Raw genomic sequence first — 16138 nt, 5'->3', positions numbered from 1 at the left:
GAAATTGTGGGCATTCTTCCAAGGCCAGGAAGGTTTGCAACTGTTCCATAAGTTTTAAACTTCCTTATAATGCTCCCAATGTAAAAAAATTTGGAAATCTATTATACCCAAGGCCCTTCAGATGTGATGAAATAATCTCCTCTCTCAGCTTTTGTGGAAGCTCCTTTGTCTTTCCCATGATTGCAACTCACCTTGAAAACCTTCATGGTTGGGGTTTATGTATGCATCACAGCTGAAGCAAATGAAGGATCGTTATAGAGTTCCCAAAGGCTTAATGATGTTTCAGCTCCATTTCAGGCCATAAAAAATGTCAGAAAGCTTTAAAAATAACAATATTATATAGGGGTTGAATAATTGTGACATGGTTATCTTAACAAAATATACTGTTACACACAAATACTACATCATACATTTTCTTTGTTTTAAGTGTCTTCTCTTAAATTGCTTGATTCTTTAAAAAATAGTCAACTTTTAGTAAAATAAATGCGTGCATGTGCAGTTTCTTCACAGGAAATTTAAGGAGGTGTTCTTGTTTGCATTAAATCTAGGTGTATGTGGTTTGCTTTAGCCTATGACTTGAATTGTAAAAACAAAACTCGAATTCACAATTCAGGTTATAAGCAAACTACTATACCTAGGCTATTGGATAAAGAGAACAAACAGAGTAGTTCATGTTTGGTTACTCTTTGATAATTCCAAATATTATGGCTAAAATGTGTGTCATTAACTTATTAATCCAATATCCCATTACCATCAATAACCCATTTTGGTGTCCGCATCAAATGAAATTTACAAAAGTGATTTTATATCCATAGAAAGCATATTAAGTGGAAGTAAAGTGTCTACTTTAATGTTTCATAGTGAAAATAAAATGTCAAAATATTAGTGAAATAATGTGCTTTCGTTATTTAGAGTAACAGCATATAGCCTATTTAAGTACAAATGACCGCAGCCCACATTTATATAATATAAGCATATATAGGCCTACAGTAATTTGGTAGCCTATATTTGAAACAGAACAATAAAAGCCTTGTGGAATAAATTTGTGGATGGTAAAACGAGGCATCAGTCGCTGAGGCAATACATAAATGTTGTATCCTGCTAACCTACTAATAACAATTAAAATACAGAAATTCATATTTGAGTTTATGTGCTCTCTTCTGTTGTCTCCCGTGTCTCGCGGTCTTTGCATCTGTTGTTCAATGCTTCCCTCTATCGTACTGGAGTGACGAACATGACAGGTCAATACATCGAATATGACTTTGATGTTTTGTATATATTAGGTTTTTGACTTTCAAAATGCAGTATATCTCACTATACGTGCAAGTATCAAATTCAAAAGAATCATAAGCTTAAATAATAACATCGCGATACTCGCGCTCACAGAAGCGTCCCATCTCCATGACAACGCAAGGCGACCAGAAAGAGGATCGTGTCACGGCCTGTGAAATCGCTTAAATATATTTGTGTATTACAGTGCTTTTGAACGGCAGTTAACACATCAAGGTTCAGGAAGGTTTGTTTATCCACAAAAAGCACCTGGGAATCGTGTTTTTCGAGCTCTCGTCTCGCCCTACAGGTTGGAGATCTTCTTTCGAAGTAATTTTCGTGTAATTGTTCATGTAGTAATTGCTATTTTTACTTTTTTTCATCATATCGTACCATCATCTATACTTTTATTTTACAATTAGGGTTTAAAGGAGTCAGAAATGGAAAGTCCTCGTGTTGGTGTGGTGAGAGAGTCTATGCTGCATCGTCCTCTATTAATTAAGGTCAGGACTGATATTGATGATGGCTTTGAGTACTGGGGAAGTTAACTTTGTAAACATATTTCTGTGCATAGCACCATGTATGAATGGCTCATTTTCGCACATACAATAAACAAACAAATAATTCGTCTTAATGAAAAATTCATGCTGTGTTTCACAAATAAATGGTGGAATTTTCACCTTATTGTTTGGAAATGGACAACAGAATAACGTCATGGCCTAACTAAAATGACCACTAGATGGCAAAGTCAGTCTCTGAATAAATCTCACCGTGACGCTGATGTTTGTGTGATCTAGTCCAGCGTTGCTCAGCACTGTTCCTGGAATACCACAGCAGGACTACACATTTCGCATGGCTACTTTATCTCACACACATCGGTCAAGTCACGTAGCACGAAAATGAATAAGCTAAAGAGTTTTTAAAAAACATCCAGAATGTGCAACTCACACTGGTTCGATCAGTCCTTTTAGAATCTTACACTTTTAACGTGCATATTTCCTTTATTCAAGAATTCAGAAGAAATAATACTAATTTGTTGGTAACAAAAAAAAAACATAGTAATTGAAACACTGAGTCCACTGGAGTTTTTTGAATAAAAAAACAAAAACAAAACATGAACGTTTCATATTCAATAGATATATTTAACAAAAGAAACGCAATAACTCACAGACCATTAACAGCCTTCATGAGAATTAACAGTTATTCATGAGAATAACTTCATGTGTTTATAACAAAGTGTGAACTTTTAAAAATAAAGGTTCCAAAAGGGTGTTTCGACAATGATGCTATGGAAGAACTTTCAGTGAATAATTTTTTTCTTGGTTTTTCTTACAGTGTAATAATCTAAAGAACCTTTAAAAACTTTAGTGCAGTTGAAATGTTCCATTGATGTTAAAGGTTCTTCTTAGAACTATAGATTGCAACAAAGAACTTTTATTTTTAAGATAGTGCAGTTCTGAGATTTGAGGAATGGTGTTTATAAGAAAGATGGTGCAGATCATGTTTTTTTTCTCTCTGCCTTCTCCTCTAGTTAACCCTCTTTCTGAAACCCAGTGCAAGTCTTGAATCTCTAACTAAGTACTTCCCGCGTATCTTTCATCTAATTCTGCTTCATTTCAACTTCATCAAGTCTTCCATTGAAGCATAAGGAAGAATGAAATGAACCTGCACAATCCTCAGTGTTTCTCCTTTTCCTTCGCTCCCATGGCCTTTCTCTCTTTTTACACTCATCCAATCATCCTGTCCATCCCTGGTGGGATAAGATGCCTCTGTTAGACCTATGCTCGCCCCTCCTTTCTTTCTAATGTTCTCTAGGGTTATTTGATATGCCCCTTTTGACTGATGCAGAAAATAGGATTACTGTATTTAAATGACTATGATAATGAACTGCGTGCATGTTCCTATAGTCTCATGAGATCAAGGATTTCTCATTCTTTTTCATTCTGAGCAGTCATAGCTACAGGTTTTGGCAATGCGCTGGAACAATGACAGAGTCATCTGTGAGGATTTAAGCTTTTGTTCTTATGGCGTTGCCTGATGTTGCTCTATTTCTTCCCTCTCGCACGTCTAGCTTTGAGAGCTGTATAGGTTCGAACATTCAGCCTTCTTTGCTCACTTGCAATATAAAGGGAGATCTGTGAAAGGCTCATATTCATTAAGAAATAGGCCAACTGCAGCAAGTCCCTTGTGCTGAGCGCATCTCTTGTCGGTCTGTGCAGCAGTTCATCATCGCATAAGTTTTCTCTGCTTATGCCGGGCTCATGTATGGCTGTCCCGTGGGGAAAATGGACATATATCTTAGTAATGTGCTAATGGGCCTCAAAGTAAAAAGGAGATGAATTAATCTGAAACAAAGTGTGGTTTTCTGTGCTTGTAACCAAAAAGTTGATAGAGAGAAAAGTACAAAAAGCCCTCTTCTCTCCATTCCTCTCCTCTTGTTAATTCCTTTTTGATGAGGCATGGCCAATAAATCCTGTTTTCATGCCTGTATTCCCTGATGACCAGTAAATTAGAGATCAGGGGAGCAGATTTGGGGCTTTTGTTGTTCTCTGGTGTCTGAGAGAGCCCTGCTGTGCAGCAGGCTGGCTGGGCCCCATTCACAGTCCCCTCTTCCCACTCATTACCATTCACTTCAATTCAGCCTATGTAGCTAATGTTAGACACACGGCAATCTGCGGTTCATTCTTAAGCAAATCTGTACTGTAGCCAATATTCGCCTGAAGCGCAAATTTATTATGTATATGTGGTCTGGCCTAAAGCTGTTTTTTCATGAATTAACTAAAGCAGATTAATACAAATATATTTTAAAAAGCATTATCAGAGAGAGTTTGAGAGTTGGTAAAAATTAAGCAAAAATTTTGTACAGTTGCCTAGAGACTTTAACTGGCCTGTGGATTTTATTTGAATTGCACAGGAACTGGCCTCATCGTTGACCTTCACCCACCTCAACTGTTTGTAGGCATCTACACTTAGGTCCATGCAAATAGTGCCTCTCTACCACTTCTGCAAGGTGCTTTAGCTTCAACACAGTCGCTGTAGCAACACAGGGCCTTATTATTAATGGGATCCAGCTGGGACTGCTGTAGACACAAGCACAGAGAGACAGATACATAACCATGATCCCAATATATAACTGTAAACTGCTTGCATAATAGATAAATGTAAATGAGATATGAAAAGAGACCTTTGGCATATGTAGTCTGTCATAACAGGGGCCGTATGCATTCGTTTATGGATCGAAAGAATGTAAACACATATATCATACTTGTCTGTGTTCAGTTGTATTGCTAACTATTTATGTAGACTGTGGGCTTCTTGATTTCTTTATGAATTTTAATTCATTAATCAATTTTAATTCAGCAATTAAAACAGGTTTAATACAGGGGATGTGTATTCAAGTCAATGTATATACACTCCCATTTAAATGTATGAAACAGTAAAAGCATTAATATCATGAAATATTGTTACAATTTAAAAAAAATTATAATAGCATTTTATTTCTGTCATGTTAACTGAATTTTCAGTAGGCAGATATGATGCTCAACAAACATTTCTTACTATTATTCATGTTGAGAGCAGCTGCTTAAAATGTTTGTGGAAACCGTGATACATTTCTTACAGGATTCTTTAATGAATAGAAAGTTGAAAAAAACAGCATTTATTTGAAATAGAATTATTAATGTCTTTACTGCCATTTAATAATAATAAACGTATTCATTGTTTCAAAAAAAGATCTTATTGATGGCAGACTTTTGAACGGTGGTATATCAACTGCATTGTTCATGAATTTTAAAATAAATAAATAAATAATGCCATTGGCCTAGCTGCATGTTTGATTGTCCATGTACAAGTTTACTCCAGGTTAAGGACAGCTTTAACTCTTGGACATGTCTAATTACTGTACCGCTTATTCACATGGTTTAAACGCAGTTTGTGATCCAAGTTGTGGACCGTTTTTTATTAAACACACCCACACATACATACTCAAGCATACATACATCTAAAGTGGTAGGATAACACTCATCTGTATTGAAGAAGGGTAGCACAGGCTTGCCCAGACCAGACACATGCTCCCAATTAGCTGGCCCTCTTTATGGAAATGCCTCATCAATTATACCCAAAGCTTCAGGATTTGCCACACATAAAGAGAGTTAGCATCTTAATAACCAGCCAGGCTATAGAGGAGATGAGATGAATGTGCGTGTATGTTTGCGTTGCACATATGCGCGCATTGACATTCTGGGGATTTTAGAATGGGCTGATATTAATTTAGAGTTGACGGATTTAGCTAGAGAAGAGAAAAGCTGTGATCTTATAAGAAAGTTAGGGTTATGATTCCACTTTCTCTCCTCTCAGCATTTTTGACCTAATCCTTATTAATAAATGTTTTTTTTTAGCTGACTTAAACATGTTGGCATTTTCTGGATTGCCTTCTTGCAAATACAGTGATGAGGTAGAAATTATGAATATAGACCACGTTTTCCTCTGCTTCTTCATGACAGGGAATATATTTGAATTCTCTCCCCATGAATTGTATCAGATCACACAGTGACAAAGATACAGATTCTTTCTTGTGCTTCCCCTCTTCCACTTTCTCTCTGCCATTCATTCCCTCGATTTAGTTTAGTTGAGATGAAGAGATTAATTTTAAGCCAATGTGCCTGCTGTCCTGTAATCATGCACCAGATGGCGCTGGACTGGGTTGGAAGAGCGGGATAATAATTAGTGGAGACAGTTTGGTGAGCATTACTGCCATTATCCTCTAATCATCATCATGGGCGCTTTTATTTGTAAGTCTGACGGAGAAACTCATGGCGAAGCTGTCTGTCAGCACTGTTGAGATGAGATGATCAGGCCTGGCTCGCAGTTCTCCATGCTGCTGCCTGATAAGATTAAACCACTTCCGCGGGGACCAAATAAACCTACTAGGTCTTGGACAGGAGGAGCAGACCAGTTTTATCCAGAAGCTTCCTCTCTAAAATGTGTGCAAATCTAGTAGCAAAGGCTGTCGGGAATGATGTCTGGGTGTGATTAAGGAGAAAAAAGACAAATACGACATGGAATTCGCAACATCTGAGAAAAAAAAAAAAAAGTGTTCAGCGTTCAGCGTCAAAATGCAGCGATGGACTCTCAGGGTCAGTGCTAAGCTAATCTCAGCAGCTCAAGTAAAATCCTAAAAGCACACATGAGTAAGAAAAGGACAAAAGAATGGTGAAATTAAAGCACGGGGGCCTGAATAGACTGAAGGGGTCTCCTTAGTAAGAGATGATTATGTCCCCCTGTTCTCTGTCTCTTTTAGCCTGTGCGAATAATCTGCTCCCGCTGACCCTCGTGTAGCCTCTCCTGAAGCGGCCCTATTCTCTTTGGCTCATTCAGCAGCTCCATGCCTGGTTAATGAAAGCACAATATACAGACAGATCACCAATAAATGACAATATAAAAGGAGCTTTTGCTTAACATAATCCTTCGCCTGACTTGCCTTTTCTGTTGTCCTCTTCTCTTTCAGCGTTTTTTTTGTGAATGAAAGGCCCAATAATGTTTTGAGGGGTCTGATTAGCCGTTTTACGCCAACAGTCAACACGTTCCTTCAGGCATCTCTAAGTGATCTCCTCAAAACAATCTGCAGATTAAAACTGCGAAGGGGATTAAAGGGCTGGCCGAGAAGCCTGGTGGCACTTACTCAAAAGATTGGCGCTTTTAAGAAGCATTTGATATGTTTCAGCAGATAATGTTAACTAGAGGTTGGGTGTCTGTGAGTTAAAAAGGCCAAGAAAGATTTAGACAATCTCAATTTGGCCGGGCTTAGGAATTCACCATAAAAAAGAACCAAGTTTGGCAGACGAATTCGGTTTTTGGTAGGCTTTACTTGCCCAGCATGATTGGTGGTGGTCCAGTGACAAATATCTTCAAATCCATTTTTCAGTGTAGACTATTCAAAGCTCAGAATAATGAAGGATTGAGGGTTTTTAACCAAGAATTAAGTCTTTAGAGCACAGCAAACACACAGAGATCTCCAGAGATGATGACAGACTCACTGCGCTGCTTCTTTTCTCCCTCCAAAAATCGCATACGGCAGCGTGAGGAGAGCCGCTGACATGAATGTAACTCTATGACTGACACATGAGCACACCTCCCTCATGTTCCATCAAAGATCAAAGATACGTGCTTCTGGTGTGCTGAGGCACCATATTCCACAGATCACTTTTGATACATCCGGTTGTCACCTTTGCCGTGGTTTGATTCACGATTTTCCACTTTTTCGCAGCTAATCTGCTCTTAAAACAAGGCTTTGAGCTGTTTAACAGAGCTTAGAGAAAAATAGTGGGTTTTCCTTTTGCCCCATGAGAGCTCTCTGAGTAGATGATGATAGGGGGTAACTACCCCCCTCCCAAACAACCCCCCAACACACACATGGTAGGATAAGCGTTGTCTTTTTCAACTCTTTAGCTGTCAATCATCTTACAGTTATGACTCTGGAGACATAACTCATACTCTGCATGAACTGACTGGACTACATTGTGCTAGTGATTCAGACTGAGTCCTGACTGAAGAAATCAGCCATCAAGATCACTCACATCAACGTTCAATGGGAATTTGTTTTTACTGTGCTGCCAGACACTGCAGTCATTTGGGCTTCTTTTGCAGCATTTTTTATGGTAATAAGTTTGTGCATAATTATGATTTTATTAATAGACACAATCAGATGCTTTGGTGTGCTAGGGTTTGAAGGTGTGTGTTGGAAAACTGCCTGTCAATCAAGAAATCAGCCGCCACTCTAGAGGTCCATAAAACTTTGACATTGTGATGCGTGCATTGTCTTGCGCCGTTAAGTGCTTCAGTTTAACAGCGCTTTTATTGTGGTGATGTAATTGAGGCTGATTGACAGTTTGATTGACAGTTTATAGGTTCAGAAAACAAAGTTTTGAAAAGCCAGAGCTACTGTTCTGTCAAAAAATAGACACACAAAAAGGATTTTGGAGAGAAAATTAAATATTTAGATTAAAATTATAATTATTTATAAATATATCAGTATTTAGATTCAAATAATTATTAAAATGTACATAAATGCCATTTTTATTTACATTTAGAATTTAAGTCTGTTTATATCTATTTAAGTTTCCTTGCAAACAGAAGGAATTTGTCTTGGTGAAGCTTCCAGAGCATGATAGAATGATATATATTTGTTTAAAAAAACATAAGGACACTATTCATGAAATATTTGCATTTATCTCATTACTGTGTTTTCTCTATAGCCAGCTCTTGGAAAGACCAAGTCGAGAGGTTTGTCCTATCCAGGACCTGACTTTGTTTTTGGGACAGCGACCACAGTTCAGGATGGAGGTGTGCCAGAGGGTAGGTGGCAATACAGTTTTGTAAAATTGACACTATATTTGTCTTTAGAATCTTTACCACTGTTGGCTTTCCATTCAAAACCTCATCATTATGATTCAGTCATTATAAAGCTCCAGCTACACTCACTCAAAGCCTTTGTTTATGAGACACCACACCCGCTCCCAATCAACTCTTGTCACAGGATGATGTCACAGTGCGTTTTCTTCAGTAAGTGTCCCCTCAGGCGCTTAGCCTCTGCTGTCAGTGCACTCTTGTTAGCATACTAAACTGTGCCTGGCTTCTGCACTGGCTCCTCATCTCACACTTTAATTATACACTTCCTACGGACAACAGGCAGTGACTGCAAGTGTCAAGCTCTTATACAGTCCCTACAAACTATGATGCAGTTCTAGGCTGAGGTTACCCTGACATGCTTATCTAAGCTCACTCATCACAAATCCTTATGTAACTATTATTGCAGAAAACACCCAAAACTGATCTCTACTTGGTTTTGAACATGCCCATGCCTACTTTTATTTACCTGGTGTCATGAAGTAGAGCTGCCGGTCACTAAAGCTGTTAAACAGTTTTGCGTTTTCTCTTCCTCAAACTGCTGATAGGTTTGAATACTTCTAATATTTCTAACTTAAGTGTTCAGAACAAGGTAAAAGTATTTTTTTTACTTTTTACACTTTTATATAGTGATATTTGTCTATAGAGTGTTATTTGTCTAAGTTTTCCAGAAGTCTTTTGGTACAATAAAATAAAACTTATTTAGATCTATATTTAGACTAGTATGCTTTGCAAACTCAGTGTCCAAAGCTGCCACATTGCGAGAAAAACATCTTTTAAATAGTATTTGTATCATCTGCAGTTTTGCTTCTCAAGTATTCTCAAGCTTCTCAACTATTATTAAGTTTTATTATTATTAAGTTATTTTGTTTAGATATTTTTAAGGAAAAACAAGACAAATAGAAGGACTTGTAGTGCAATCCTTCTCATCAAAGGAGTTTTGTGTGCTGAACAAAGTGTTTCTTGATTTCATGGTATTTTTTCTGCTGTGATTTCTCTCTCTTTCATTTTATAGCTATCTCCAGCTGGCACACTCACACTATGTCTACCAGAAACCGGGAGGCTGAGAGGGATTTTATCGCCCTTAACCGAGAAGGGGTCAAGTCAGGCTTGGTTACTGCTAAAGAGCTGCAACAGTACCGTGCCACCCATGACATTCGGCAGCAGCCGTTGACCAGAGAGGGGTTTCGCAGGTCTGCCCCAGCTTGCATACCAGCAGATGCTTCGTTTGGTATTACTAACAGGTGAGTGTAGGTGTGTTCACCATTATGATCTCAGTCTAATCTCAATCAAATAATGTACATTTTCAAAAGAAAATATTAATATTAATATTCCAATTAATAAGGCTGTTACTACATTATTTAAAAACTTAATAATAATAAGAAACGGTTATTAATTTGTACATACTGATATGCATTTAAATGACACATTATTCTGCCTTGGCTTTGTCTCTTTCCTACTGTCTGTTTATATCTCCCACCCACATATACACACCCTCGCATCAGATATAGGCAGCGAATCAAAACATTCAAAAACAGTTGACACCGCACAAGAAGATTTTTACAGTCTGCCAGAAAGCTTTGTCTATAAGAAGATTTCAAAAATAGTTGGTTGTAAAGATATTCAGTAATATTGCAGGCATTATAAACCATTATATTTAAGACATATTATAGATATTTAATTAACTTCAATTAATAATAATAATTTCTGGGGAATTATTTTTAAAATAATCATAATATTTGGAAGAATTTAGTTTTGCTTGGCTGCAAATTGTAGCCACTTGCCAGATATGTAAATAAGCGTCTGAAGAAGCATCTGTCAATTGGTTGTATCAGTATTAGATTGAATAAATCCTAATATGGCCAGCATCTACTTACCAGCCTTTTAGCAAATCATTTAGGACTTTTGGGTGAATATTATTTCTGTAATTAATATTCATGAGCTAGTCTTATAATATGCCCCCCTCACTTTTCACATTGTTTTGTTAGTGGATGCATTTAGATTTTTTTGGTTCTCTAAACTATTTTCTCAAGTAACACTACTTTATTTTGTCATTTTGCATTTGTTCATTTACTAAATACAAAATGCATCATTTAGCAACCACAGATTTCTTGTTCAGCAAATGTTCAGTTAGTAATACAAAAAGTTATCAATCTATCATTTTGTAGCCATGTATTTAGTTTTAAAGGACACTTAATATGTGAAGTGAATTATGATGTTTCAAAAGGCATGTAAAAAGACAACAAAACTACAGTCCGCAAACAGCAAAACAATAATCCTATAAAAGTAACCACATAACTGAAAAGAATTAACATTTCCAGTTTCTATAATCTGGAAAATATATATATATATTTTTTTAAACAAACTCGGATATATTGAGGGAGCAGATCCGTAAATAGGTCCATGAAAACCTATTTACAGATCTATGCTCCATTTTTCATATCCATAGGTCATTTTTGTGTGGGAATCAGAGATTGCTGGGTATTGATCAATTTGGAAAGTGATTTGGGTGTTTTGTCTTACTGGATGATGCAAAAGACAGGAGCAGGAAAGCAATAGAGAAATGTATGTAGAAAGTGGTACAGAAATGTATATCTATAAGAAACAGAGAGAAAGAGGGAGAAGCTCATCTTTGAGCTCTGTGCCCAGTGAGATATGACACGTGCACTCTGCTGAGAGCACAGGTAGGATTATTACAGCGGTCCACAGCACCACAAGCTCCCTTCACTCCTTCCTTCTGCCTGCTTTTTTTTTTTTTTTTCTTGTCCTCTTGGGCCTTGATACTGTTGAAATGGAGCTGAAATATTTAACTGAAAACACAGCTTTGTGTCCAGACTTCCTCTCTTTTGCTCTCTCTCTCTCTCACACACACACACACACACACACACACACACTTGATGTTGATACATCCAGTGTAAGAAGTACTAGGTGAGAGTGTGTTTCAAGAGCCAGTCAGGAGGAAGGCAGTCTGGAGCAATGAGAGGTAAGATCAGGGGTCCACAGGGACTTGTTTGGTCCTGCACTCTATCCATCAAATGCTGTTTGCCAATGCCACGGTCAGCCCTAATGAGGATCCTTGCACAAAATGTCACCATCCCCATACACACACATTCAATACAGCACACACATACATAGATATATCTGGAGATATAGAATGTTGTTTTCACAACTTTACACCTGGCAGTCCAAGATCGAATGCCAATGAAAGGGAATAGCGCTCGGCATTCCACTGCACTACCCAGAACTTCACCCAATGATAGGGTGATTGGACTGGGAGGCTCCCTTAGCTGTCTTTTAAATTCATTAGGATGTTGAGCCATTGATCACAACGCCCAGACTGAATATGCATAAAGGCATAGGATACATATACTTGAGATGTGTACCATCTGAAGGTTTTAGTCACTCTTGCCTTCCACCGGTGCTAATCCCATCAGTTTTGTGGTCCATATGCGATTCAAATAATTCAGATTTGGCGGATGAACACATGACAGTTTTGTCACTGTCGTTATGGTTACAGACGATACACGGCTAATGCGACAACAAAAAGGAGCGTCACATCGATTATTCGTTCATACAGTAGTGACTCAAATACTGCGTGTAATCTGTTGTGAGAACGGGACCGTTTGAGGGTCACACCTGTTATTAAATGAGACTGTCAATGCTAAACCTTGACTGAACATAGCTTATTCAACTTGCAGAAGTGTAAATTTTAAAATATTCTATTAAATATTGAAGAGATAGTTCACCTAACAATGGAAATTTTGTGATCATTTTACTCACCCTCATGCCATTCCAAACCTGTGTGATTTACTTTCTTTAGTGAATCACAAAGAATATATTTAAAATAATTTTGGTAACTGGACAGTTTGTGTTGACTTCTGTTGTATGGACCAAAAAAACTGAAACATTTCTCAAAATGTATTCTTTTATGTTCCAAAGAAGAAAGAAAGTCACACAGATTTGGAACGACACGAGAGTGAGTAAATGATGGCAGAATTTTCATTTTGTGAACAATTCTTTTAAATATATTATCTAATTTGATTATGCTTTTATCTACCAAAACAAGTGTAAATCACAGAAATCTGCATATTCAGATGTGGGCAACCTGAGAAGACTGTGTTTTTTTTTTTTCAACTTTAGACCATCCACCCCAATCTCAGAGCTCATTGAGTATAAGTATGCTCAGAGATGGCTGGAAGAGCAGCAGGCCAAGGACAAAATCCTACAGGCCCATCAGCATAAGAAGGTCTGTTGAAGATAGCACAAAATGACTTTAATCTTAACCTTCGCTTCTATGAGAAGAGTGATTAAACTGTAAGTGTCTATTGAATCTTTCACAGGCTCAGCTTGGACGTATACAGGATACACGAACAACCCTGCTCCGCAAGAGTCGCCCCTTGCCTGAGGCCCCATCCATGTGGAAAATGCCTCGTTTCCAGCAGGTGAAAACTCCCCTAGTGCTCACAATTTCACTTTCATTCTGTAATTTTTCTTTCAAACGCTTAATTAGTCTAGTGTTTTTAAATAATACATAATTATATAATATTTGTGCCAACTATTCAAAACTATATGCATTATTGTTTCATTCAGTGGTTTAGCTGACTCCCACTGGAAGGATAAACAGGATCAGTGTACTGTGTGTGTGTGTGTGTGTGTGTGTGTGTGTGTGTGTGTGTGTGTGTGTGTGTGTGTGACAGTGTGAAGTATGAGGATGCCTTGCTGAAAAATCAATGCTGATGCAAAAGTAACAATATCTGCCTCAAGCCCTTATGATTGTTCAAATGTACACTAACCCCTTTAGTTTTGGTCCCTCTGTCCCTCTGCAAAAGCACCAAGTAATTTAAAAGAGCTTTGTGTTTATTGGTCTTTTGTGTTGACAAGCAGACTACCAGCTCTACCTGTCAGCAGTGCATGAAAATTCTCTATTGACAATCCCCAATGCTTCCAATTATAAAGGAATCAGACTCATGCTGAGCTAATGATGGCCCTTACACACATCCAAACACACCTTTACAAGCACTGATGCAACACCACAATACATATGCACTAGCCACAGTATTTTTTTTACACAGGGCTCCAGACTGTGAGTAAAAATGGACGCAAACGCAAAAAAAAAAGTAAATAAATAAAAATGAAATGTTTTAAAACCCAGTTGAGGAAGATTTGTCGATATTTGATAGCACCTTGTTTAAGTGTGAGTCTGTGTTTCTTGCACACAACAACAAACAAAGCACTAGACCGCAGTCATTTGTGTTTGATTCATGAAAAATGAGTCTTATGAATTTGTTCTTTTTAATGAATCAGACGAAAAGATTCACAAAATGTATACAAACTTGAACATGGTTAGGTCCAATTTAAAATGAACTGGAGGCTGTTGAAGTACTACTTTTCTTTAGGTTTGTGAGACGTTACTGACATTAATTTGCCAATGTGTGGAAATAAAATATATATTCACAGCAGAGTTTTGTTGGATAAATTAATAATGTTGTTACAAAAAGAAAATATTTTTTTTTATATTATTTGTTTTTGAGAATGATATTTGTTGTAAAACATCAAACTGGAAAACATGTATACAGTTTTTAAACCATCATACCACACAGAAGGGACTGTTATTAAAAGATCAATGTAAAAGATTCTAGCAAACTAAAAAAAAAAAAAAAAGGCTCCTAAATATTTAACTTTAGGATCAAATGGGTACCTCATCATTGTTTTTTGTATCACAATTATAGGAACACAAAGCAAGCACAAATGCAACAACATGGGGATACATTTATTTGCACGACATGCACATGGTTAAACATGCATATTTTGCTTGTACTGTACATTTAAGGTCTCTTTCACACCCTATATCCCATGCTGCTGTTTTTATTTTAACTCTTTCCATGTACTCCTCCACCATCCTATTTTTTCTCTCTGTCTGGATTTCCTCTGCAAATTACAACCCCCTTCCCAACCACACACACACACACACACACACCCCGTGACTGCCTGTCCTATCGTCCACCCTCAGTCGGCTCTAATGAGGGAGGGAGAGTGTTATTTTGGTTGCACGCCTGCGCTTAATTCTCTCTTGTATGACAGCTGATGGAGAGAGAGAGGAGCGTTAACCTTATAAAAGATTTACCTCTGCTCATTACAGCCTGTCAAGTAGCTGTCCTGATAGCACCAGGTTCGACATTTGCATCCTTGACTCTCTTCTTCATTCTACACTCATTTTCTTCATTCCTGTTGTTTGTTTGTTTGTATTGTCACCTTCCCTTACATCTCTTTCATTCCACCTTTCTTGAGACGTGTGTTCCTCCTATTTAATTCAAAAAGGTTTGGAGGTGTCAAAAGTGTTTGTGGGAGGCAACAGATTTTTAAGAATAGAAAAAGGAAAAGAAAAACAAGTACATATTTTTAAAATGTGATGTGACACACCGTTAAAGTTTCAACATGTTTTCACTGTTCAGAAATATGCCATAAACATAAACTAACCTTTGGAGGATGGTAAACATATAAAATCCTAATTTTCATACATCTTTTTCTTACATATTTGTCTGTTTTGAGCCATTGTTCAAATTATGTGCTGTGCCAACAGCTTCCATTATTTAATAGCTGTCAGTATACATTACATACCAGCTTAGAAGTAAAACATGGGCAAAGCGTCTCTGCTGCCTTTTACAGGGATATGTTTTTTAATGTTTGACTATTCTGACTGCACTTTTGTGTATCAAAAACAGAAAGTCTTCCATGTTCCAACAGTGCCATCCATGTTACTTTCCTCTGTCATTCAAATCTTTTTGTTTCCGTTGATGAACTGCAGTAGGCCTCAATCTATATTCCTACTCTAGGATGATTGATCAGATCCGATTAGATTGCAAGCTCTTTTTGCTACAATTTATGCATATAATAACCAAAATTATGTCTCTCCATACCCAGACAGCAACCCAGTCTGCTGAAAATCAGTGTAAGATTTATCAGATACTCTGCTTTGTATTCTGTAGGTGGGACCAGCTCTGGACACCTTTCGAGATCCTGAAGCCCGGAAAAAGAAATGAGCACCCACCACTCAGAGTCTGCAAGCAGGAGAGGGATTCTGGGTCAAGGCACTTACACAGTGGATTAACAGAGTTAAAATTATTACATCTCAGTGCCTCAGTGTATCAGGCATTAACTTCTCAATAAAAAAAAAAAAACTTGACGTTAATTTGTTCTTCTGGTTTTTATTTTGTCTACACACATTTCTGAATATTTGATTTTAGATCTAATAAAAACTGAAGTGTTATCGATAAAAATCTAGCATTTTATATTGGTCCCTGGGATATCAGAGGTTGGCTGCGGATCAAGTTTAAAAACCATGGGGTTTAGGTGTTGCTCTGAAAGAGGAAAAAAGGAAATTGTGGTGAAGTGGTAAATGTAAAATCCAGCACCTTGTGCAGGATCCACAAGTCACGTATTACGTGTCTGCGATTTATATAGAAGA

The 16138-nt window shown here is 37.4% G+C and overlaps 1 protein-coding gene across 1 annotated transcript; it reads left to right on the top strand.

The window, feature by feature from the left end:
• Nucleotides 1-1497: 1497 nt before the first annotated feature.
• LOC109090120 (cilia- and flagella-associated protein 77-like) lies at nucleotides 1498-15853 on the top strand. Its single transcript, XM_042755764.1, is given in 8 exon segments — nucleotides 1498-1599; nucleotides 1692-1772; nucleotides 8523-8622; nucleotides 9689-9917; nucleotides 12814-12919; nucleotides 13014-13115; nucleotides 15660-15705; nucleotides 15708-15853. Coding segments are annotated over 7 exon segments (720 nt in total). The 5' UTR covers nucleotides 1498-1599; nucleotides 1692-1709; the 3' UTR covers nucleotides 15782-15853.
• Nucleotides 15854-16138: the final 285 nt, after the last annotated feature.

This window comes from Cyprinus carpio, chromosome A5 (assembly GCF_018340385.1).
Source record: "Cyprinus carpio isolate SPL01 chromosome A5, ASM1834038v1, whole genome shotgun sequence".
Classification (NCBI taxonomy): domain Eukaryota; kingdom Metazoa; phylum Chordata; class Actinopteri; order Cypriniformes; family Cyprinidae; genus Cyprinus; species Cyprinus carpio.
The sequence above is the reverse complement of the archived record's forward strand: the minus strand, read 5'-3'. Positions and strand labels throughout refer to the sequence as shown.